The 25,292-nt window shown below is 35.7% G+C and overlaps 2 protein-coding genes across 6 annotated transcripts; both read left to right on the top strand.

Moving 5' to 3' along the window:
• The first annotated feature begins 3,456 nt into the window (after positions 1 to 3,456).
• Positions 3,457 to 18,820, top strand: LOC110788444 (solanesyl-diphosphate synthase 1, mitochondrial). 5 transcript variants are annotated; one of them, XM_056829055.1, is made up of 14 exons: positions 3,457 to 4,825; positions 5,370 to 5,526; positions 5,645 to 5,734; positions 7,139 to 7,223; positions 7,319 to 7,413; positions 7,526 to 7,597; positions 8,177 to 8,323; positions 10,168 to 10,254; positions 12,690 to 12,761; positions 12,933 to 13,018; positions 14,673 to 14,805; positions 16,684 to 16,773; positions 17,451 to 17,549; positions 18,466 to 18,820. In XM_056829055.1, the coding sequence occupies exons 2-14, from the start codon at positions 5,374 to 5,376 to the stop codon at positions 18,643 to 18,645; spliced, it is 1,389 nt and encodes a 462-aa protein (XP_056685033.1). In that variant the 5' UTR covers positions 3,457 to 4,825; positions 5,370 to 5,373; the 3' UTR covers positions 18,646 to 18,820. The 5 variants fall into 5 exon arrangements, with proteins under 5 accessions (XP_056685033.1, XP_021848781.2, XP_056685035.1 ...); XM_021993089.2 differs by lacking the exon at positions 7,139 to 7,223 and having other exon boundaries at positions 3,460 to 4,825; positions 7,333 to 7,413; XM_021993091.2 differs by lacking the exons at positions 3,457 to 4,825; positions 5,370 to 5,526 and having other exon boundaries at positions 5,680 to 5,734; positions 7,333 to 7,413.
• Positions 18,821 to 21,962: 3,142 nt separating this feature from the next.
• On the top strand, positions 21,963 to 24,126 carry LOC130461162 (uncharacterized). Its single transcript, XM_056829136.1, has 3 exons — positions 21,963 to 22,850; positions 23,204 to 23,272; positions 23,975 to 24,126. The coding sequence occupies exons 1-3, from the start codon at positions 22,596 to 22,598 to the stop codon at positions 24,047 to 24,049; spliced, it is 399 nt and encodes a 132-aa protein (XP_056685114.1). The 5' UTR covers positions 21,963 to 22,595; the 3' UTR covers positions 24,050 to 24,126.
• The last annotated feature ends 1,166 nt before the right edge of the window (positions 24,127 to 25,292 follow it).

Genomic DNA, 25,292 nt, shown 5'->3' with positions numbered 1-25,292 from the left:
TACCAAATACTTAATTGCAGTTAACTTAACCCACACCCACCAAAATCAGGGCCATGAATTAAAAAAAGAATTTTTTTTATCAAATACTTAATTACAGCAAACTAACCCACCGTAATGACGCACAAAAAAAAAAAGTCAAAAAGTCAATCAATTACCCCTTAAGTTTCTCCTTCATAATGTATGTTTCTTAATGTTAAATTGCTAATAACTTGGAAAAATATGACAAAATCCCTTATTTCTCACCATATTAATTCATAACCCCTTAATTCTCTTCAATTTAATTCTTAACCCCTTAATTTTCTCCATTTTAATTCATAATATTTTTTAAAAAATAAATAAGATAAACCTATGGTGCAGTCCAACTGGTGGAACGGCGCTCAATGTTGTAGTCCAAATAATCCACTCAATGGTATTATTTCTCTACTCACTATCAAAACCTAATTTCCAAATCCTTTTATCCAATTTCTCTAAGATACACACTATTTATATGTTAATATACCAGCAGCTGGATCTCTCAAACTCAATATTGATGGTAGTTGGAAAGGCAGAGATGAAGCAGGTGGTGGTGGAGTATTCAGAAGTGAAACTGGAAGCTGGTATATTGGTTTTGCTAGCAAGTACAATGCAATTACTCCCCTTGCAGCAGAATTGTATGCAATAAGAGAGGGTCTTCAAATGGCACTTGATTATGGAGTTAGGTATCTGGAAGTGGAAACAGATGCAGAAATTCTGGTCAGGCTACTAGGATCAGTAAATGAGCAATACCATCATGAGCTTGGGCCTGTTCTTAAGGATGTTGCGTGTTTAATGACAAGGTTTACTTCCTTCACAATCTCACATCTTCCCCGTATTTACAACAAGTTAGCTCACTCTTTGGGGCATTATGCAATTATAATGGCTGTTGGGCATAAGGTTTTCCTTAACCCACCACCCTTTACTGATTTGATCTATCAAGGAGAACTTAAGCAAGTGAAAGACAGCTAGCTTGAAACAGATTGGTGAATCATCCAGTTCAGCAGCGACCACCAAACAAGTTATAGACTTGGAGATTCCACCACCACCAGAGGATACAAGTATCACAACAGATACAACTGAGATCATGTTCGGAACAATCCCCACTAAAGTGACAACACAGATGGTGAACGCCAGTCAGGGAAAAATAGTGCAGCAGCGTCAAACTTCAAGTGGTAAAGAGTAATTGCTGGGTTTGGATGACTCTCCTATTTTGGATGCAAGCTTCTGGTTTTAATTATTGGGGTAGGAGGGGTTCAGTTGATTTTGGTTTGTTTTTGGGTAGGGAGTCTGTTAGTTTGGTAAATGCGGGATGCAAGTTTTTTGGGCAATATCCCGTTGTATTTTGGTATACAGTTTGTAACGCTAATGTGCTTTTAATATAATTTCTTCTCCTTTGCGTTAAAAAAAAATTCTCTAAGAAAAGAGTCAGGCAATTTTCGAAATCCTCGTTTCCAATTTCTCTAAGAAACACACTATTTATATGTTAATTTTCTTTACTCTAATACTACAATTTAAAAGTTTCTTCATATAATATGTGTATTACATTGTTTAACTATGTAAATGCATTTAACTAGAGATTACGTAGGTCCAACCACAAATTACGCCACTAATGAAACATCAAGTAACAACTGCCAAAGATTCAAAATTAACATAGGAATTTTTTTTTTACCAAATACTTAATTGCAGTTAACTTAACCCACACCCACCAAAATCAGGGCCATGAATTAAAAAAAGAATTTTTTTTTATCAAATACTTAATTACAGCAAACTAACCCACCGTAATGACGCACAAAAAAATAAGGTCAAAAAGTCAATCAATTACCCCTTAAGTTTCTCCTTCATAATGTATGTTTCTTAATGTTAAATTGCTAATAACTTGGAAAAATATGACAAAATCCCTTATTTCTCACCATATTAATTCATAACCCCTTAATTCTCTTCAATATCATTCTTAATCCCTTAATTTTCTCCATTTTAATTCATAACTAGTTTTTGGGCCCAGGGGATGCCCAGGGTTACTATATTAATAACATTCACTTTTAGTTATATGTGTTTTTTTTCCAATAATAATCTGAAACATGTAATAGCTTAGTGGTAAAAAGCTTTATTGTTTAAACTCTAGGTCAAGGGTTCAAACCTTAGCAAACTATATTTGATTTTATTTTTTAATGTATATGAAGATTACATGGAGCGAACTACCCATAAGCAGAGCACCACGTATCACTTATACTTTCTCATAGACGCCTTTTAATATATAGTTTAGATTTAAAAAAATAAAATAAGATAAACCTATGGTGCAGTCCAACTGGTGGAACGGCGCTCAGTGTTGAAGTCCAAATAATCCACTCAATGGTATTATTTCTCTACTCACTATCAAAACCTAATTTCCAAATCCTTTTTATCCAATTTCTCTAAGAAAAAAGTCAAGCAATTTTCGAAATCCTCGTTTCCAATTTCTCTAAGAAACACACTATTTATATGTTAATTTTCTTTACTTTAATACTACAATTTAAAAGTTTTGTCATATAATATGTGTATTACATTGTTTAACTATGTAAATGCATTTAACTAGAGATTATATCTAATTTTTCTTCATACGAACTTTTTGAACAGTTTGTCTGGCATATTATTTATTATGATTGGTTGTCATAACACAATTTTTAGTTTTTATGTAATGTCGGACGCATACCGTGTATATAAGACTAGCAATTATATAAACGTTCATCTTCGAATGATTAGATAAATGTTCATTTCCAAATAAGTAAATAAATGTTGATTTCCAAAATAGTAAATAAATAAATAAATGTTCTTTTCAGAGATAGTAAATGTTCATTTTCAAATAAATAAATAAATTTTCATTTCTGAAATAGTAAATTTTTATTTCAAATAACACAAATCAACGTCGTTTTGGATGGAGGTATAACCCGCCAAAAATTTGCGGTATAGTGGTAGTACTTGTTTTATCTAAACTAATATATTAAAAGGCATTTCTAACAAAGTATATGTGCCACGTGGAACCCCTCTTACAAGAAACATGACTTGTCATCAACTTAACAAGAAATATATGCGTACACAAATTTCGCATAGTAAGTCTCGAAGAAGAGACCAACAAGGTATAAGGTAGTAGTATATTTTTACTCCACGTAAATATATAACTTGAAATTATGAATGTCTAGTATAAGGAAAATTTGTCAAAAATGACCTTTTATAATCCAAAAATTGTGACAAAGGACCTTTTAAAAAAAAAGTTGTGAGATAGGGCCTAGTTCAAATTTTTTGTTGTAAATAGGGACCAAAGTCCATTTTCCGATGGTCAACACCAATTTTCCGGCGTTGACTGACACGTGACCCACAATAACCATTATAAAAAAAAAATTCCTTCCAATATTTTTCCTTCCCTTAATTAAAACTACAGGAAACATTTGAAATAAAAAATCCCCTTTTCTTTATCCTCTTTGCTCTGTCTTCCTTGACATTTCCCCTTCTTCATGTTCTTCATGAGTTCATTAACTATAGTTTTAAAAAATAAAATTTGTAACTTCCCCCTTGTTACGTTTTTCGTTGCATTTCGTACCAAGAAAGAGTAAAAGCCCCAATTTTTTTTGTCTGATTCCTCCAATTTTTAAACTTTCGAAATTAGGGTTCATAAGTTTTTTTTTGCTCAATCAAATTACCTGTAAGTTAGAAATTTTGGAGTCACTAGACTGCAACAATTAACTTACTTTCAATCAACTAATTATGTAAATTTCAATCACATCAATCAACTAATTTTCAACTCCCACCGATTAACTAAACTTAAATCACATCATAAACTTATTTTCAATTTCACATTCATTTTCACATATTGTAAATTCAAATAATAATAATAAAAAAAAACTAACCCAGTAAAATTACACTGCAAGAAAGCAAGAGTTGCAGCAACAACAATTGGAACAACTAGAAAAAATTTGAAATAAGCATGGCCTTCAGCATAATCATCCAATAAAGAGGGTTTAACAACTTTCTCCAACTCGGCGAACTGACTCGGGTCGAGTGACTCGAACGAGTCGGCAAATTGAAATACGGTTCGCACTCCGGCGGAGGAGAGAGAATCCACATAGCGTCCAGATTCAATAAGGGAGACGATATTGTCAATAAGGAGGTGAAAGGCCATAAAAGACGGTGTATCGTGCAGGTGAAGGAAACTGGCGGGTATGAGACATTAGTCGTAGAAGGGTGCAATGCAAGAGACGAAGCTCATAGACAAGGAGGTGATGCACTCCAATTTTCTCCATTGAAGAGAGAGAAAATTTGTTGCCAAAACAGCCAGAGGGAAATATTTTAAAAAAAAAGTTGTTTTTATGGGTCACGTGGATTTTACGTGATGGTCAACGCCGGAGATATGAGTTTGAGTGTCGGAAAATGGTTCTTGGTCCCTATTTACAACAAAAAATCTGATTTGGATTCTATCTCACAACTTTATTTTTAAAAAGTCCTTTATCACAATTTTCTGATTATAAAAGGTCATTTATGACAAAATTTCCCTATTATCTATTACTATGTACAACATTTTAATTGATACGGAGTACCAAATAATTTTAAAGTTGAAAAAATAATTCAAAATAACAATGACGGTGAGCTGGTGGAATGTTTGGAACTGAATGGGCACGTGTAGCTTTTTGGTCCACGTCAATAGTTTATTACGCAAGACTAAAATTGTAGTTCATAAATTGTTTTTCTCCATCTAAAACTAAAACCCCAAAAAGGGCGCCACTTTCCACCGTCTTTTCGGGTATTCTACTACAAAATTGAACTCCAACGTAACTCTAAGGTAAATCAATGGCGTCCTTTTTCTTATTCCGAATTCAATTGATTTTTTTTTTCAATTTTACATAGGTATCTCAATTGCAAGAATGTGTAGCTGACTGTTCTAGTTTCAAACTGATTCATGTGCTTGATTAAAAACAGGAGGGTCTTTTGCTATAGTGTTGTTAGGAAATTTTAGTTTTAACGGAGAGCTAGAGTTGTTGTAGATCAGAGTTTGGATTATAGCACAAATTGTTGTTTAAATGTGTATTAAGCGATTCAATTGTTGTGCCCAATTTCGTGATAATTTGTAATGTGGGGTTTAGTTGAATTGTCGAATTTATAAGATAATTTTGTAATTCAGCTGAATGATCGAATTGATATGCGCCCACTTTGTCAAATGCCCACCTGTTTTTATTGGCATTGTTGTTGCTCTTGATGTTATTTTACTGTACATTTGGACTTGCCACGGTTTTCTCTTTCTATCTTTCCCCTGTATTTTATTTGATATTTTACAATCTTGTTTCTCCCCTCTAATCTTCCATTCTCCTTCTTCAATTTGGTAATAGAGAGATGTTTTCTAGAGGTTGTTCCCGGATTTCGAGGATTGGGTTGAATCGATTTCGATGGCGTTATCCTTGTTTACCAGCTTCAAATTCAGCTGTTGCCGCATATCATCAATTGTTATGCAACTCTAATCCCACAATCACTCCTTCGTTGTCCAAGGTATATGGGTGTCAAAATTTCTGTAGGCTTCATCATTTTCGTAAAATTCGTATGATGAACATTACTCCTTATATATTACCCTTTGTGTTTAATGAATTCGTATTGTTTCCGTGTGCAGTATGCCTGGGGATCTATAGGAAATACATCTTGCAGTTTCAGTCATGATGCAAGACATCATATTCATTGTAATGCAACGCCCACAGTTGAGGTTAGGTGTGACTTTTGCAGATACAACATTCAACTATGTTTTGTAGATTCCCATCCTAGTTGATACATGTTTCTTCTTGTAAAGACATTAATACCTGGGTCTACCTTCCAGAATTATGTGCACTTTTCCTTCTATTGTTTGGGTAATGACTAAGTTAAGGAACCTGTTAGTTGCTTTCTGATGTTTGATGATGGGTATGCACATAAGTGGTTTTGTTGTCAGGGGTGAAGTGGGAAACTAAAAACTAATTTTAAGTTCTCTGATGTTTGCTTTCTGGTGGTTGATGATGGATAACAGGATAAGCACATAAAAACTGTTTTGAACTCTAGTTGTCCTTTGAATTCATATTGTTTTGGTAAATTGGTCTTTTTTTGGCAAATAAAAACTGTTATTATTCATCAAGCATAAACATTACAAACAAGCACCAGAACACCTAGGCTAAATGTTAATTTTCCCCCCACCTTCTACGAAGGGTTTGGGAATCCCCACAAGCCACCTAAATGAAGTACTGTTTCATCTTTTCAGTGCATCTACAAGAAACAATAAACAAAATTTTATGAGCTACAGTACCACACCTATCTAAATTGTTATTAAAAACCATAGAATTCCTCTGCAACCAAACTGCATAGCCTGTCGCGGAAAACTGTTTTTCCTAGAGTATCAATTAATCAACTCAGCTGCTAGGAGAATGTTATCAGATATAGCTCTACCAGGACTAAATCAAACTTGAGCACAATTTACCACTTCACCAATAACTAATTGCATTCTTGTAGTCAGAATTTTGGAAATAAGTTTATACACAACTGGACAGCATGCAATGGGTCTAAAGTCCTTAAATCTAGAAGCATTTTGGATTTTAGTAACCAAGGTTACCACCGTATTGTTAACTTGCTTCAACATCTACCTGTCTCAAAAAATTCCTTCACGACAAAGTAAACGCCTCCTTTAATAACCTCCCACGATTTTAGGAAGAATAAACTGTTGTGTCCATCCAACTGCGGAGCTTTGTTGACATCAATGCCTTTCAAAGCAATATCAATTTCAGCATTTGTAATGGGTTTCACCAGGTCGGCAGCACCCATAGCAGTCAGTTGCTTTCCTTGCCTCGCAACAGTGATGCCAATACCTTGTAGGTTAGTAGCAGCAGTTCCAATCAAGCTCCTATAATACCCTCCAATTTCTCTCTTTATATCAGCTTCTGTTGTCAGTTTAACCCCAGCAGAGTCATAGAAAACATCAATGCTATTCTTAGCATTTCTTTCCTTCATTGCACTAAAGTAGAATTTCAAGTTAGGGTCACCTAGCTGTAACCACTGAACCCTGGATTTCTGCTTGAAAGCACTCGCTTGGACATCTAAGAATTTCTTCAACTGAGCTAGCTTCTCCTTTCTCCTCACATTGCAGATTCATATCAGAGTAGTTGGTGACCAGTTGACCTGGATTACCTCCAACTCATTTCTGATGAGATCAATTCTCTCATCAAGTTTAGGTATTTAATTGGTCTTATACTTCTGGAAAGGCATTTAATTTCAATCATGCTTCTGTTGTGTCTGTTATTGTAATTTTTCCACTGAAAAGTTGCAGAATTACTTTTGCAGGACCAATCTGATCCATTTTCCCTCGTTGCCGACGAGTTATCACTCTTAGCCGATAGATTGCGGTCAATGGTAGTCGCAGAGGTGCAACAGTTACTCGTCTTTTGTATTGCAAATGAATATGTACTGTTTGAATGGAAAATGGGTTACTAAAAAGTGGACATTGTATGATGTTTATGTTATTCACTTCTTGCAGGTCCCTAAGTTGGCATCCGCTGCTGAATATTTCTTCAAAATGGGAGTTGAAGGAAAGCGCTTTCGCCCTACGGTATGTGTTGATTGCATATAAACTAGGATTGTAACTATGTTCTGTGCCATGAACCATGAGGGGACATATTGCTAATTAGTTACCTTGGAAAATGAGATTTCATCTGGACAGCCTCAAAACATGTAATAATAGGAGTCGTTTTTTTTCGTTTAGTGTTTTTGGATTGTGATGTTTTACCAGTCTGGTTTATTGATAGCAGCATAACTGACAGATGCTTTCGCCATTACTGGCTTGGCTTACTTAATATTTTTTTTTTATGAATATCTTATTCATCGAGAAAAGTTCCGGTGGAGAGGATGCGAAGGGTCTCTTAAGTCTTAATTCATATTTTTATTACCACTTATTTAAGAGAAAAAAAATATGCTTAAAAGTGTGAGATAGATGCCTATTTTTTGGACCTTTATGCTTGCTTGTGGCCTTGTGGGTGTTATGAAACAGGTTTTATGACTTAGGATTTCATTTCTCCCGGTATGCATATTGTAAAATTTTGACAGTCCGTCTAGCTTAGTTTTTCATTAGACTTGGTAATCTTGATTTCTTATCTTGCCTTTTTTAAGATTGAAGTTTTGCTTTATGCAGGTTTTATTATTGATGGCAACAGCTTTAAACATGCCTGTATCTATGTCTTCTGCTGATAGACTATCACCTGCTAGAGTAGTTGATAATTTGGAAACACAACTTCGTAGAAGACAACAGTGCATTGCAGAGATCACAGAGATGATCCATGTCAGTATACAGTTACTTATTTCATTTACTCTCTTTGATATTCTCCTTTCCCTTTTGTTTAGTGTTGCTCAAACTTGTTATTTTGTCAAAGTTCAAGTTACCCAGAGGGGATGCTGGACTGTGGTGTCAGGGAAATTGTGTGTATATACACTAACTCTTGACTCCTTGATGTATGGTGCATGTATTTCACAGTACTTGAATGTAATGAGAAAATGTGAATTATGGGAAACTTTAGGATAGGGCCAGAAATTGGTACATAGCTGTCTTTTCCCTTTTCTCATCATCTTTTGTATGTGAAAGGTGAATATAAATATTTATATTATTGAAATATAATCCTGTAAATAGATGTTTGAGATTTGGTCTTATGGTTCTCATCACATCCACCTATGTGTCGAGACGGTTGTTGGCTATTAGGTTCTTTTAGCAAGTAAAGATTGGGAGTTTGTTCTCAATGTGTTTTCCCACAGTATCTGAAGCTTTCAATATCCTGATTTTTTTTGGGTGCTGCTAACGTTTAGCTGAAAGCCAGTCTACAAGCTGGATTCCTCTTTTTGAACTCGTGAGTTCCCCTTGGTTATTTTCTGTTAAGCTCTCCACTATACTAAAAAAAAAGGTTTGCGCTGCTTGGCTTCTCTATATTCAGTAATAATGCAGAACTTAATGGTCATGATGATTTGATAATAGGACTTGATTATAGTTCTATTTTTTCTTTTTTATATTGAACTTTAAATGGAAATTGCCTTTGCTTCCTTCTCCCTTCCTTAAGTAATTTGTATCTATTGCTATTCTTCATTTTGTTTGATTGTCATTTTGGCTACTGGTTAGTACATGTAACCCCCCCCCCCCCTCCTCTCTCCCCCACATTGAGTGTGGTGGATTGGATCGATTTGGACCCTGCTTCAGGTCTGACCCAAGTCTGAGTCCACTCTGCTATTTTTTTAGGGCTTGTAGTGAATTTGTCAGTGCATATAGAAAAGCCAAACCTTTCATGCCGCTTCTTCTTCCACTCCTCTTTCTCTCTCCTCTACATCTCCTCCTTATACTTCCCCTGCTCAAACATGGAGTCCGAATTTGACTTTACACATTTCACATTTCCAGTTTTTGGTGATATTCAAATACGACTTTGTTGAAAAAATATATTTTTTAGGAATCATTAGGCGCCCTGATCCGGTTTAAGAGGTACCATTGTTCGTTGGATCTGGACTTGAACTTGGGTATTGGGTCCTTTTGTGGTCTGACCCGAGCGTTGCCATCCCTAGCAACAATTTTTTTCCCAGGAAAGTTTCTGTTTGTTTGGGTTAGTATTTGGATCTCGGAGCATGACTCGTTACAATGTCCTGTCATTGTTATTGAAAATGTTTTTACCCTTCTCTTTCAGTAATGACCTCACCCATTTTGATTTGATTTAATAATTTGTAAATCTTGACTGCCTGCATTTTTCTGAAGCTGTATCCATTGTAATTTTGTTGCTGTTTTTCGCTGTTGAAGTTGTTTGTCTTGTTGGTATGGGAATATTTTTGTTGGTCTGTCGTTAGATCGTTAGATCCTGAATTCCTGATCTATCTATGTTTGATGCTGGCTTCAGGGGCAGTCACATAACCTGATACTTTTACATCTGTCATTCTATTGTCCTTAATTTCCAACACTGTAGCACACTCTTTCCTTCATCTTTTGTACATGATGCATGTTTGTGTATTTCATCACTTGATCCATAAGTGAATTACGGAATTTTGTATTTAGTTAAAGGCATCCTCTTAACTGTCAGTGTGTAGAAAGCTTCAGGAAATAGTGATTGAAATGGGTATCATCTATTGGTCTCAACTGAGACTCTTTTGTTGCCTTAGGTGGCAAGTCTTCTTCATGATGATGTGTTGGATGATGCTGATACAAGGCGTGGTGTTAGTTCATTGAATTCATTGATGGGGAATAAGGTAATGTTTTCAGTTTCTTGCAGCATGTCAAATGTGGTAGATAACATAATAGGTATTTATAGTTTTTTATCTTATTAAATAGAAGTAGTTGCTCTTTACTGTTTTCTAAACTGTAGTATTCGGAAGGCCTTGGCACCTTTTGTAGTAATCTTTGATGATTTCATTATTTTCTTGCATTTTTATAAAGAGGTCGTCTACATGTTTATTTACCGTTGCTGGTCTGCCCTTCCATATCTCCAACCCCTGATTTAACTGTGGAGCTAAATGTTGTTTTCCAATCAATTAAAAACTGACAAGGAGAGATGCCTGTAGACCTGGATAGGAAAACGCCGTGGGACATTTTGATGGAGACAGATGCTTGGATTAAGTTAAAAATATAATGCTCTAAAGGACACACTACCTAGAACAAACTTCAAGGTAATGCATAAAGAACAAATTTCCAACAAGGTATAACAATCTAAAGATGACTCAATTAACTTACTATCTAGAAAGTGAAGTTTGATTCAATAATTACTTTAAGTAACCAAGTTTACAAGGCTCCTATTTGTAGTTTTCTTTGAACAATTTTCACGAGGAGATAAAAACTGGAATATAAATTTTCAAGGGCTGAAATATCAACAAAATCTGATAATATTCCTTAACAAAAGTTTAGTGGAAACAACTTCATCAATCAAGCGTCTTATAAAGTTAGCTTCCCAAAGGGTAAAAGATCTTCTTATATCTCATAGCTTGTGGTCCCATTTGTAGAAGTAGATAGCAGGTTAACAAACGGTGGTGGGATTAAAATAAAAGGAATTAGGAAAAATATAAGATGGTTACAGGAAGTACTCTGTATATTGAACGTGTTCCACTCATTGGACCTATGACCAAACGATAATAAAAAAAATCAATTATTTGACAACGAATAAGAACAATAGTTCTCTTTCAAAAAAAATAAAAATAAGAACAATAGTTCAATACACATCTCCAATTCTTCCTGAACACAAGCCTTATCATACTAGTTTCGGATGCAGAATTCACAAGTGTCAACACCTTAGTTTTAAAAAGCGCGCCTAGGCTCAAGGCGCAAGCCTTGTCAGCTTAGCTGTGAGGCACCTACAAAAGGCTCGCGCCTTATGCGCTTTTTCCCGAGCTCAAGGCTCAACACCTTATGAGCCTTATTGCATAAGGCTCCAATTAGTAAGAAGTAATAATTTCTTCTTTAAAAAAATATAAAGGCCAAAGCTATATGACTTTAATGGCTCCCCAACAGTTAGAATTTACTATACTGAAAAGAGGAGAGAGAAAACCCCAAATTTCTCCCTTTTTTTTCCTTTCTCTTTTGGATGAAAACTCCTCCTTTTTCTATTTTAATGTAACAGTTTTATGTAAGTTGTGGCACACTTATTTGTGAATCTAAATAAAGAGTCGGTGACTAAAAAGTTATCTAAACCTTCCTTATTCCCCTATTTGTTTTCTTTTCCGCCTAAAAAGGCTTTTAATTTATAGTTATTATTTTATCCTTTGTAACAACAACTGATACTATTTTGCTATATTACTTGGACACCCTTCTTTGTGAATCTAAATAAAGAGTCGGTGACTAAAAAGTTAGCTAAACCATCCTTATTCCCCTTTTGTTCTCTTTTCCCCATGAAAAAGCTTTTAATTTTCTATAATTACTACTCCCTCCGTCCCAGATTAGTTGCTACACTTTCCTTTTTCGTCCGTCCCAGATTAGTTGTTACACTTATAAATTAGGAATGACCCCACAATTATTATATTGTCTCTCTCTTCCCACTAATTTTTTTTGTCCCCACACTCTCTCTCATTCAATTAAAAACATACCCCACTAACTCCTATCACATCTACTTTTTCAATAAAATAACAATTGATAACCAATCAACCACTTATCACCTAAAACTTTGTGCAAATGTAAGTGTAACAACTAATATGGGACGGAGGGAGTATTTTATCCCTTTGTCACAGCGAGTGATACTATTTGCCATGTTACTTTGAGACCCTGGTTACCGGTGGTTGGCCGATGGTATCTCGTTAATTTTGACTTCATGTTAATTTTTCTAAGTGTTATTTTTATGATATTTGGTGTCATATTTATAAGTATATCACAGTTCACACTACATACACACGCGCACGATACCACTCTACACACAAGCACAATAGCATACACTATTATACTTTCTCCCTTTTTTAATATAGCAATATTTTTACAAACTTAGACTATGTATGTATACTAATATAATAAAAATATATCATCAACCGGGATCTTATTAGATTCGTTTCAATAAGTATTTTCAAAATATCAACTATTTATAATTATTATAGACATATAATTATAGATATTATTGATATAAGGTTTGTATGTATGTCTATTTCTGTGACATTGTTATGGATTTCCTAAGCACATTTCTTGATTTCATCTGTTTCATACAGTACAGTTGGCTGTTCTAGCGGGTGATTTCTTGCTCTCTAGGGCTTGTGTAGCTCTAGCCTCCTTACAAAATACTGAGGTAAATGTTGAAATTTTTTAAGACGTTTGGGATTGTGACTCTACATTGTTTTGTTTCCCAATTCCCACGGCCTGTGGGTGGTTTGATAATTCTTTGTAAGAAAGTCACATATCTGGGGCAAGTTACAACTTACAAATGAGGATGAATTACAAATGAGGATGAGTTTTGCAGGTCGTGTCGTTACTTGCCAAGGTTGTAGAGCATCTTGTCACTGGTGAGACAATGCAAATGACAACAACATCTGAGCAGCGTTTAAAGTATGTCGTTTCTCTTGGAGTTATTTTGGTGTATCTGTTGTAGTCATGCTTTGTTTGGAAGGGGTTCAGCGCTAGAGATGCTTCTGTCGATAACAGCTGTTAGCTATTTCATTATTCAGTTACTTAAAAGGTGTGAAAGGTAGAACGTTGATTGGAAAGGATAAAATTCCGCCTCCATCCCCATCTGTCCAACCCTAACAATTTCCACCTCCATCCCCATAACAATTTCCACCTCCGTTCACCTGCCATTACTCTAAAAAAAGTTACACTGGCAACCTAAGCCGCATCGGTTGATTTCGTGCACCTAGGTGGCAGCACCCGCGGCAGATACCTTTGCTTTGTCTGGGAGAAATCCACAGACGCCATCTTAGTTGCTAGTGTTAAAAAAAAATTAAGTAATGGTAGTGGTGGAAGGTAGGTAGGTAGGTGGTGGACTGGCGGAAGATGTTGTTGCCACTGTTGGTGGGTCGTTAGGTGGTGGTGGTGGCTAATGGAGGATGTTGGTGGAAGTGGGCATCTGTTTGTAGTGGTGGAAGATGGTGAGAGAGTAAGGAAGAGAAAAAGTAAGGGCCGACGTTTTATCCTTTCCGTTGGCGGTATCTTGCAATCTTGGGCAGTGTTTAGTGAGGCCCTTAACCTAACATCTAAGGAAGAAAGAGAGTGAGAATAAGTAAATGTTATATGAAGGTGAACATATGGTTATCTGGTAGTTATACTTTTACACGTAAATGACAATGGATTTGTTTTAGATAATGTGGTAGATTCATTGTAATTTTGGCGAATAAATTTAATTTTGTGGTTATTTAGAGTTGTGAACCTCATAGGTTCTATTGCAAGTTTGCAACTATTTCTCTATATGTTTGAATTATCTGTGCAAAGACAGAAGTTAAATCTAGATAATGTGATTTCCAGTGGATTCATTGTAATTTTGGCGAATAAATTTAGGGTTATCAAGGCTATTCAATTTTGTGGTTCTATAGAATTGTGAACCTCATGGGTTCTATTGCAAGTTTGCAACTACTTTTTATATGTTTGAATTACCTGTGCCAAGACAGAAGTTAAATCTATGATAAGTGATGACTATTATGGTCTTACCAATACTGTTCCGATTGTCGTTTTCTCTTTTCAAAACCTAGGAATTAAAACTTGACTGCCTTGATCTCTAACTAATTAAATCCTTCATAATCACGTGACAAATTTCCAAATTATTTCTAGTAGTTCTTTTGTTCCTGGTGCTGTGGACCTGTGGCATTTAATGTCCAACTATGGGAATTTTTTCTCAAGTTACTGCTTTTCATGCGATTTCTCAAGGTTCAGATAAAATGGTTGTGCACAACCCTGATACTATTTTTATTTAATTACATCAGTTAGAGTTTCTGCTTACTAATGCACAACCTCGTTCATTAATATCTCTTATTCTAAAAGTTAATATCTTGAAAGTGTATATCTAGAAGAAACTAGCAAGATCCCTTATGACTCTTTTTCTTTACGTATAAATAAAAATAGCTGGTCAACATATGGGGGTGTGTGAATAGTGTAAAAGACCAATTGGTTCAATTAATAAAGAACGGAGGAAGTAATTGCTCTGTGTTAATGTTTAGCTATGCCTTATCATGTGCGCAGAGCTAATATTTTTGTTCATTTCTACTTGCAGCATGCAGTATTACATGGAGAAGACCTACTACAAGACAGCATCATTGATCTCAAATAGCTGCAAGGCAATTGCTCTTCTTGCGGGACATACTGCAGAAGCTGCAACGTTAGCTTACGAGTATGGGAAAAATCTGGTGAGTGACATCTGTGTCACCATTTTTTATTTCTGGTAGATGTTGAAGGAAGATTGAGATAATCTCTTTGTCTATTATGATTCTAAAGAGAAATACTTGTCAAAATTCTGAAGACTTCTTGGTAGAGCTTCCTTATATGTAGAGTAATCTGCATCAGAAAATGAATATGCCTATGTTAAGTAAGAGGAAAACAGTCTGAGGATGCCTGCTGGATCAAAACGAGCCTCTCAAAGGGATGGCAACAGGTCAAATATGGGCTGGATTCGGATTTTTGTATCTGATTCCTGATCCGACCTAGAATTTTGAATCTCCAAGTTCTATAAAACCCACGAAAGTAATTTAGAAAACCAATGTAGAATGAGAGTCTAAGATGTGAATATAATACAATCTAATGCATGCATCAATCATTACCAGAGATCATTGGAATCATATTGAACTGCTTTCTAGAGATCCAGTTTTCTGTGCTCCGAATGGGTGGCTTCCATTCTTTTTTTCTGGAAGTATTTTGAAATAGCTTATCTCTCTCTCTCTCTTTCTCTCTCTCTCTCTCTCTCACACACACACACACACACACACACACATTGTACTTTTTTTCTGTATACTTACGAGTGATGATTTCATACGCCTTATGGTCCTTCTGTCTGTCTATATGACAAGTTAGGGAATGATATTATTAATTCTGTTGTTTGTAAGGGGACTCTTTGCACCTGTTACATCCTTAAATTTACATTGCTCCATATCATTATCATTATCATTACCCCATTGCCTCAAAGAGGCTCCCGCAAGAAGCAGGGTAAGGGGGGGTCGGGTGTTCGCAACCTTACCCTTGCTATTGCAGAGAGGTTGTTTCCGATTGACCCAAAAGCGATAACGGGACGACAACGGGAAGACCATCTTCTACTTCATGGAAAGGAAGTGAAGAGGTTTTAAGAACCATTTTGATTTAGTCCGTTACATCCCACAGCCAAAAGAATAAATGAATCTTTGGCTCCATCGGAAATGGACAATTAAATTTACATTGCTCCATAGCGATGAAAAAAACTTCTGGTAAATTGTTTCCTAAACACTAAAGCACCTTTCTGGGAGCTCATTATGGACTGGATGTCTGTGATGAAGTTAGACACCTTGAAGAAGCCATTTCTAGTTATCTTAAATTTGGAATGTATCAATTCATCCTGAAGGCTTGTTTTTACCATGTGTATTGGGTGTAGAAGCTGGGGTGATGAATCTGGAAGCACCTTGCCCTGCTTCGAGGAAACGTTAGCTAACCTTGGGTGTTTAACAGAGGAAACCCCCTCCGATGGGATCTGGAAGCACCTTGCCCTACTTCGAGCAAACGTTAGCTGACCTCGGGGGCTTAACCCAGGAAACCCCCCTCCTATGCTAAAGTCAGTAACTAGCCGAGCATAATTTAGATAGAAAGAGTAGGGGAAGTGAGAGTAAGTACCACTGTACCAATGTGTCAGAAGAGTTCCCCAACGAATGCTCAAAGGGGGTATTTATAGGCGTACTTGATTGAGTCTGATACTGCCACACGGATGGTGGGAATGAGCTCTGACGGTTTGTCATTCTGGTCAGCCAGTTGGAAATGGATTCTTGCGTGTCTTCCTTCATTGGTTCCTTTCTGGCTACAGAGTTTTGGTCTGGCATTGTAGTGTCCTGGGGGGTGGCGTAGTATCCTGTACACCATGATTTTCAGATCTGTTGCAGCTTATCTGTCTATAAGTTCATACGTGCTGCAAAAACCTAACAGTTGTTTTGCTAATTATCTTAAATAATAGTTTCAATATGAGATAATTTTATATTTAAGCATCCTTCTGTTAGATAATATCAGTACGTGTTGTTTATTACATTTACATTTCTTTTTTTCCTCCCCAGGGATTGGCGTATCAACTGATAGATGATGTTCTTGATTTCACGGGGACATCTGCATCACTTGGAAAGGGTTCACTTTCTGATATTCGTCATGTAATCTTTTACCTCTTTCTCTATGGGAGAGTTTTTAAAAATTTACAAAAACTCTTCTTTAAGGAAGTGAACTCTTTATTTGAACCCTGAAGGCCATGTTTATTTGACAAGCCAATTGTACAGTAACTTTGACTTGGTGGTCAATTTCATGGAAGATGAACAAAAAAAAAATTAAAACTTAAAAAGAAATGTATGTTGCAATGTTATCACTCAATCAGCAATCCCATGGCGGGTAGTACATTATCTGCATAACTGCCACAGAAATGTTGTGCTCAGTTTTATTGTGGCAGAACCGCCATTGCTATTATTATCACAGTCCAGTATATAAGTGAAAAAAATGATTTCTTCTTAATTGATATATTAATTATCGCAGTCCAGTATATAAGTGAAAAAAATGATTTCTTCTTAATTGATATATTAAGACACGCACACTCACTTATGTATGTAATTATGTACGTACGAAGTATTAACTAAGTTGATATATGTTCGCTTATTTTACGTGTGGGACTAGATTCTTTGATATTTTATAGGTCTTCTTTAAGGGTTAGGAACTTAGCCACGTAGGTTTGCATCTGAACCTCCTCAGACTCAGACCCCACTGATTACTATTGGGTTATAGTGATGTGTCTTTTGTGTTTTCAGTCACTAAATGCTTCATGTCGCTATCTTTTCTACAGGGGATCATCACAGCCCCTTTGTTGTTTGCCATAGAAGAGTTCCCTCAGTTGGGTGAAGTTGTGCAGCAAGGCTTGGAAAACCCTGCAGATATAGATCTTGTATGTTTTCAAGTGAACTTCATGTTAAAATCCTGCTTTGTTTCTTGTTTGTGAATTATGCATATTTAAATGCTTTTATTGAAGTTGGGTGTCAATTGTGATAGTAAACTGCTGTTCCATTTTCCTTCAAAGATTTACCTTCATTTTTATAGGAAGTACTGTCACAGATTCTCAATGATCGACGGGACATTCTTTTGTGACTTTGCAATCTTTTTCGCCCGGCCCAATTTAGGACAGTCGAATACCTGGAGTGATAGAATATCCAGTCATTTGATAGGATCCTGCAACCTAATGTTTTGCTTGAAAAAATATCTCTGAATAGGTAGGGTTCCTTCTAACCAGTCCGGGGTAGGGTTCCAAACCTGTCTGGGGTTCTATTAGCTAGAATTGTAAAGAGGTTTCTGGAACCTTAATGTGAAGGAGGTTCATCCACAATTATCTAGGAACTTTTTTAGCATTAGCTAAGTTTAGAGTTGGGATGTAGTTGGTTAAAGTCTTGGGGAGTGGTTGGATGGAATCTGGTCTACATCATTGCCCTTTTTGTCAATATACTCCTACCCCCTTAATCTGGCACATCACAAAAGATGGATTTGAATTTGAAAGAAAGCCTCATATAGTGGTGAAGTTCTTATTGGGTGTTCATCCTTTTGTGATGTGCCAGATAAAAGGGAGTAGGAGTTTATTTTTGGCAGATTGTCGTCCTAAATTGGCCTTATTGGGTAATCACCAAAGCTTGTAGATAGATCTTTTGCATAAGAGGACTCAACTTTTGTTGATTGTTTTTTTACCTTTAAGAAGAATTGTGTTTGCTTGCATGTCTTTTTCAGTTAACTAGATTGATTGCCAGCAGCTTGTTTTATATTTTCAGCTAAATAGATTGATTGTCTAATCTGTTATTTTATTTTATTTGATTTAGGCTCTGGATTACCTAGGGAAAAGTCAAGGAATACAGAAAGCGAAGGAATTAGCAATAAAGCATGCAAACCTAGCGGCTGAAGCTATTGATTCTCTACCGGAGAGTGATGACGAGGATGTTAGAAGGTCAAGACGTGCACTTATAGATCTTACACACAGAGTCATTAACAGAACAAAGTGAAAAAAACATAACTTAAAGCCTCTGAAGCCCACAATTTGTTCAATCTATTTATATGTTCATGTATAATGGGGTGGTATCAAGGATACCCTTTTGCCTCAATATTCTTTCACAGGTTCAAACATGTTCTTTTGCTGAAATTCAAAGCAAAGGCTTATGCATAAGAATTTTAGTTAGACATGGATGAACTACAGGTTTACAGAAGACTCGGATATACGAGTAGTGAACATAGCAAAACTAAAGCCTTTTTTTTTCTAAATATAGTTGTTTTAGAAATACCTAGGGGTGTAAATGAGCCGAGCCGGTCAATAAACTACTCGGGCTCGGGCTCGTTTAAAACTCGTTCATGTTCGTTCATTTACTAAACGAGCCGAGCTTGAACAACTTTTGAAGCTCGCTTAATAAACGAGCTTGAACATGAACATATGTATGCTCGTTCATTTAAGTTCATGAACAACTTGTTCATTTATGTTCATGAACAACTCGTTCATTTATGTTCGTGAACAAGTTCGTCTAGTTATGTTATGTATCATATTTTACCATATATACATTTTTCAAATATAAATAAAAATCATGTTTTTGACTTTTGGAATCTATAATAGAATAAAAATATTTTGAAATAAAATTTTAATTGCTAAATTATTGCTCTTTGACTCTTTCTAAATTATTAGTTTGTTTATCAAATAAAGTAATGTATACTTTAATCTTTATTATTAGATATAATTATAATTTGTTAGATTTTCAAGTGGTTATACTCTAAAGCTCGTTTAAGAAAGCTCGTTTATAAACTCGGCTCGATTAATAAATGAGCCGTTCACGAACAGTTCGCGAACACAAAATATTTTAAACGAACCGAGCTTGAACAAATTTTTGAGCTCGGTTAAAAGCTCGGGCTCGGGCTCGAGCTCGCATAAGTTAAATGAACATGAACATGAACAGGGTAAAGCTCGACTCGGCTCGGCTCATTTACACCCCTAGAAATACCATTAAAAGATTTTTTGCAGGCTATCATATGGACTTCGTGTGCCTGCTTTGTTTACCACACTTGTTTCTGAACTTGCGTGTTTTTACGTTGTTTTCGTATGTATTTTATTTTAGAGCTGCTCTTTTATTTTATACTTTTTTAAAATCTGGGGAGTAAATACAAAAGCTTTGAGTGAGCGACACTTTTTAGGTCCTAACATGGGCTTTCTTCGACTTATAAATCGTAGTTTCTCAAGCTAGCAGGCTCCATATATTAGATAATATTCCTGTAAACTTAGCCGTGTTTTAGAAGAGGATGTCAGAGGTGTGACCAGTCCCGTCCTGACATTTTGAGGGTCCTAGACAAAATAAGGGATCGGGGCCCTTACAAAACGATACGTCTTTAACTGAGATAATATTATAACTTTGTTTGTTAAATCCATTATATTGTTGAATTCAAATCAATAAAAAATTATTATATCTCTTTCGCATGATCCTATAATTCCAAAATCCTACTCTAGTCGATCTCTTGAAGTATTTCAATAAAATAAGTACTTACTTAATTAGAAGATAATTAATGTGCAAAGAGTTTTATTTTTTAAAATAAAATTTCGTTTTGAGCATATAAAAGTATCAATTAATTTTGTTTTCATTAGATATCTATTTTAAAACTTATATACCAATAGTCCATCAAATAAGCATTTTTTTTCTCCACATATAGTTACATTAATTAGAACTGAGTAATAAAAGTCAAATGTTACGTACACAAACTTAACGTAAAACTTAATTATCTTGTAAAAGATTAAAGGACATAGATAATATAAATAAGGGTTTAAATAATTGAGACACTATATGTACGGAGTATTATAAATGAGAAAATTAGTTGCTAAAAAATAATTTTTTAAAAAAATTACAGAACAAGCTAAAAAACACAAAAGATAAAAATATTGACAAAGTTAAAAAAGAAAAGAATTGAACGCATAAAGGAAGATGAAAGGCAACAAGAAAAACAAAATAATAGTGACAGTGAGGGGAGTCGAATTCTAAACCTGCGTTTAATTCTAAAACATTGCACCTACTTTCTACCAATGAGCCAAGGAAATAACATATGTATTTAATGTGTTGTTTATACCTAATACTAATTTACTGGACATGTTATTATTTTGGGCCCTTTTCCGCCTTGGGCCCTAGACGGTCGCCTTCCTCGCCTATCCCCCTAGGGTCAGGCCTGAGTGTGGCTCTGCCACGACTAGCTCCCCCTAAGCTGTAGTATTAGTCTCCTTTTATTCTGCCACGAGTATTCCTCTGCATTTGAATAAAAAAACACTAGTATAACAACTATTGCTAACATGTAGGCTTATAGACTTTATAGTGTTATACTATTGCAGTCTTATACTCTTAATAGTCTCATACGATTTGACTATGAATATTATCTAATGGATGTATTAATAATCTTAATGGTAACCATTTCCTACATGGATTTATCATCATTATCGATTTTAAACTATATATGTATTGACTAGACAAGAATGCAAGATGATTTGAGCTAATAAAACTCAAATTTAAAATAAATTAATAATTAATTTTACAATATAATAAAAATATATAGGTTAAAACTTGATTGTACCTGATAGTTATTGGATTGGATCTTAACTCGTGTCTGAGAGTGAAGCCGACCTGAATTTTAACTGAACCAGAAATTATCCGATCCGAACTTGACCCGAACCCGAGATTAACGGCTACAAACCCATTTCGAACCCGACCGAAACATGACTCGTCCCGAACCCGATTTGTACCTGAAATGGGAAAAAAAATCTCACATGAACTGACCATAAACCAACCCGGGTGACAAAATGACCTGACCTAATCATGACCACCTAGGATTAGGGATGTCAGTGGGGTGGGTTTTATAGGAGACCCGTCCCGCATCCTCCCCAAGTAGGCGGGGGTGGAGGGAGGTTTGGCGGGTGATGGGGCGGGGATGGGTATAAAAATCTGTAATACCCCAAAATTTTTAAACTTGATTTATTAAAATTAAAAATATTTATTAGCTTGATTTCGCTTTAAATAATTACGAATAATCGAATTTCGTTAATTTAAACGTTTTACGATTTATATTAAACGATAAGTTTATAAACGAAAATTTATTTATTTTCCGTTAACGATATTTATATAAAGAATTATTTTAGCTAAACATTTCTATTTTTAGTAGTTTCCAAAAATAGCAACAAAATGCTGAAATTGACCTAATTTGGTGAAATTACAAAAATGCCCTTGAAAGAGAAAAATTCCATTTCTCTTCTTCTTCCTCCTCTCCACGTATGTTTCATCCCTCCCTTTCTTTGAAAATCAATCCAAATTCATGCCTTGGAGACCAAGGTCTTCTCCTTCTTCTTCACTCTACCTATTTACAAAAATCAGATTTTCCAATTCAATTTCAATAAATCAACAAAACACAAAATTCAATCTCACTCTCCTTGATTTTCTGTGATTCAAACCCACCACCACCAACAACCACCGTCTGCCACCACTGCAACCACCACTGTCCACCACCAGTATCACCACCACCCAACACCGCCCAACCACCTTCGACCACCACCACACCTCCCTCACCCTCTCCCTCCTCCGCATGCATCCCCTGCCCCGTTCCCCTGTCTCCCTCCCCTTCTTTGCCACGCTGCACCACCCACGCCACACACCACCACCTCCAGCCACTATCACCACCTTGCCAGCCAACTTCTGCCCCAAAATAACCCGACAAGCCGCCTTATCTCCGCCCAAAAAACCGCCACAAGCGCCCACAAACTCCTCTGTTTCCTCCCTTGTTCGCACCTCCATCTCTCTTCTTTTGACCGTCGTGTCGCCGCCCAGCCTCCACCATCACCGCACTTCCTCCCACTCTCCTCTGCCTTCTCTCCCTCCCAGACGCGCCTCCGCCCAGAACCACCCGGATACTTATCACCCAATTTCCCCCGTTTTGCGCCAGGTTCATGCCCCTCTCTCTCTTTCCCTCATTGTACCGCCGCCGCACAAACACCACCATCACCGTCGCCACCGGCGACGAGTCACCCCAGCCCAATCGCCTTCCTCCTCTTCGTGCCCTGCTTCTTCGTGCCTCCTCCCTTTCTCCTTCTCGTGTTCCCTTTCCCAGAAATCAAAGAGAACAAAAATATTCAGTTTTAAATTTTAAAACTTGGATTTATTTTCCCAAACCCATATGGCCCAACTCTAATTATTGGGCTTTGGTAAGTCATGTTTAAGATTTCAGAATTTCTATGGTATTTTTGTGATATAATTATTTACTAATAAAATTGTTATTATTTTTCAGGTTTAATACCGATTTTCATAAAATAAAGTTACTATAACATTATTTATTAAAAACGGAATTTAAATAATATTTTCATGAAAATCAGTTTATGAATATAAATATATATTTCGATGAAATTCGATTAATAATGTTTTCATTAAATTTCGAAATTATATTTTATTAAAATTCGTTATTTATAAATTCGTTACTTATAAAATTTATTTATTATAAAATATCAATTTTAGATTATTTATCATTTAATACTAATTCAATGATTTAATATTTTGAAAGAAATTGGACTCGGAGCTCAGTATGAACGAACCAAGGAAAACAAAACCCTTAGCAAATCGCGGAAGTGAGGTAACGGCTATTGCTAGTACCCGTAATTCCCTTCTAAATGTGTTTATGAAATCATGACAATATGATTGAATTTATGATCTAAATGCTTTGACATGTTTTATTGAATTGCAGGAAATGAATTATGTTTTGATTGAATAATTTATTATAATATGATTTGATGGATTTATTCCTTATATTATGATTGATTGAATTTTCTTATAAAATGATATTATGATTGATTGAATTTCTTATAAAACGATGTTTATAAGAAACCCTGAAAGAAAGGATGTTTGATCATATAATCCAAAGGAAATATGTTACTTCAACTGAAATAAAAGGCTAAAATGTAAAATTAAACGAAACATGATAAATGAAAGTGAAAGACCTAGTCCGTTTGGCAGTATATGTTCACAGGTTACTATTCTCGGTCATGCATGTACCCATGGGGCATCCGCCCATTGAGCCAAGGCTCTCATGTTTTCGGGCCAAGGCCCCATATTTTATGGACAGCGGTCCATCGTGGAAGACGTTCCACCATGTCATACTTGCCACGGCTAGTATGTGCACCCTAAAGTTATGAATGAATTAAATAAAGGACTTTATAAAATGTTTTACTATATTCTATTCTCCCTGTGTTATTAAATAAAATGAATTGAAATGAATTCACGTTTCTAGGATAGTCGTTACTGAGTCTTCGGCTCACCGTTTTGTTTTCCGTTTTAGGTACTGTGGGGAACGATGGAAACGAGTAGTGGCGAGGAATTTCACAATAATAATGTTCACTTAGTTTATGCTTAATGTTTTAATAGTTTAATTAAAGACTTATAGTAAGTTATGTACTTTTATTTTGGGTTATAAAAAGGAATATTATATTATTTTGGGAGTTCTAATAGATTATGATCGATGGTTGCCTTGTAATATCCCGACCGAATTAGGTTAATTCCGCTGCTAATTATGCTTTATTAAATGAATTAGAGGTCGGGGTGTTACAGTTTGGTATTCAGAGCCAAGGTTTTGGGCTATAAAGTGCTAAACCTTACGGGTTTTGCACGTAATAGAATTCATTAGGCTTTAAGCAAAGAGTTTTAAGGAATTGGTTAAAAACAATTTTCTAAAATCATGTTAAAATGAATATGAGTGTGAGCGTAGGAACGGGATAAAAGGGCTTATTTTCTACGATTTAATTGCTTCAATTTGTTGAGACATATTATGATGAATGTTGTCTATCGAGGCTACTAAAGATGTTCCCAAGGGCTCGCAACGAGCATCATGTTCACAATGATAACCACATTACCCACGAGTATTATGCCCATATCGATGCATTTATGAATGTTTTCTTTCCTAATAGAGAAATTGTGACATAGAAATTATCCTATGATGTTAGAGAAATTTGAGTTCTATTATTCTTTAACCTATCTAGATTTGATGTAATTTTGGGAATGAATTGGTTGACTGAATATGAAGCTAACATCAATTGTTTAAGGCATAGTTTGACCAAATGGCAAATGAGGATAGGATTTCATCCCAAAAGTTAGTGAAGAAAACCAATGATTAAAATTGTCTCTGCTTTGAAAACCCCTAATGACCGATGGTGAGTTTTTCTGGTTATCCTTGTAGTGTTGTCGATCACCAATCACCGATACAACTATCGTTTGTGAATAAGAAAATGTTTTCCAGAAAAGAAACTTAGTATGCCTCCACCGAGAGAATTAGACTTTAGCATTAAAGTAATCACAAGATCCACCCCGATTCCTAAAGCACCTATAGAATGACAGCAACTGAGTTGCAATGAATTGAAGAAATAATTAGATGATTTACTTGGATAAGAGTATATTCAACTGAGTGCTTCACTTTTGGGAGCCCTATCATATTTGTGAGGAAAAATGATGGAACTTTGAGGTTATTCATAGACTATAAAGGGTTAAACGGTATTAGTATTAAGGACAAATACCATTTACCCCTCATTGATGATTTGTTTGACCAACTTCGACGTACGAAAGTATTTTCAAGAATAGATTTGAGGTCGTGATACCATCAACTT

The sequence above is a fragment of the Spinacia oleracea genome, chromosome 5 (genome assembly GCF_020520425.1).
Source record: "Spinacia oleracea cultivar Varoflay chromosome 5, BTI_SOV_V1, whole genome shotgun sequence".
In the NCBI taxonomy this organism is placed as follows: domain Eukaryota; kingdom Viridiplantae; phylum Streptophyta; class Magnoliopsida; order Caryophyllales; family Amaranthaceae; genus Spinacia; species Spinacia oleracea.
This window is presented reverse-complemented; position numbering and strand designations above follow the sequence as displayed.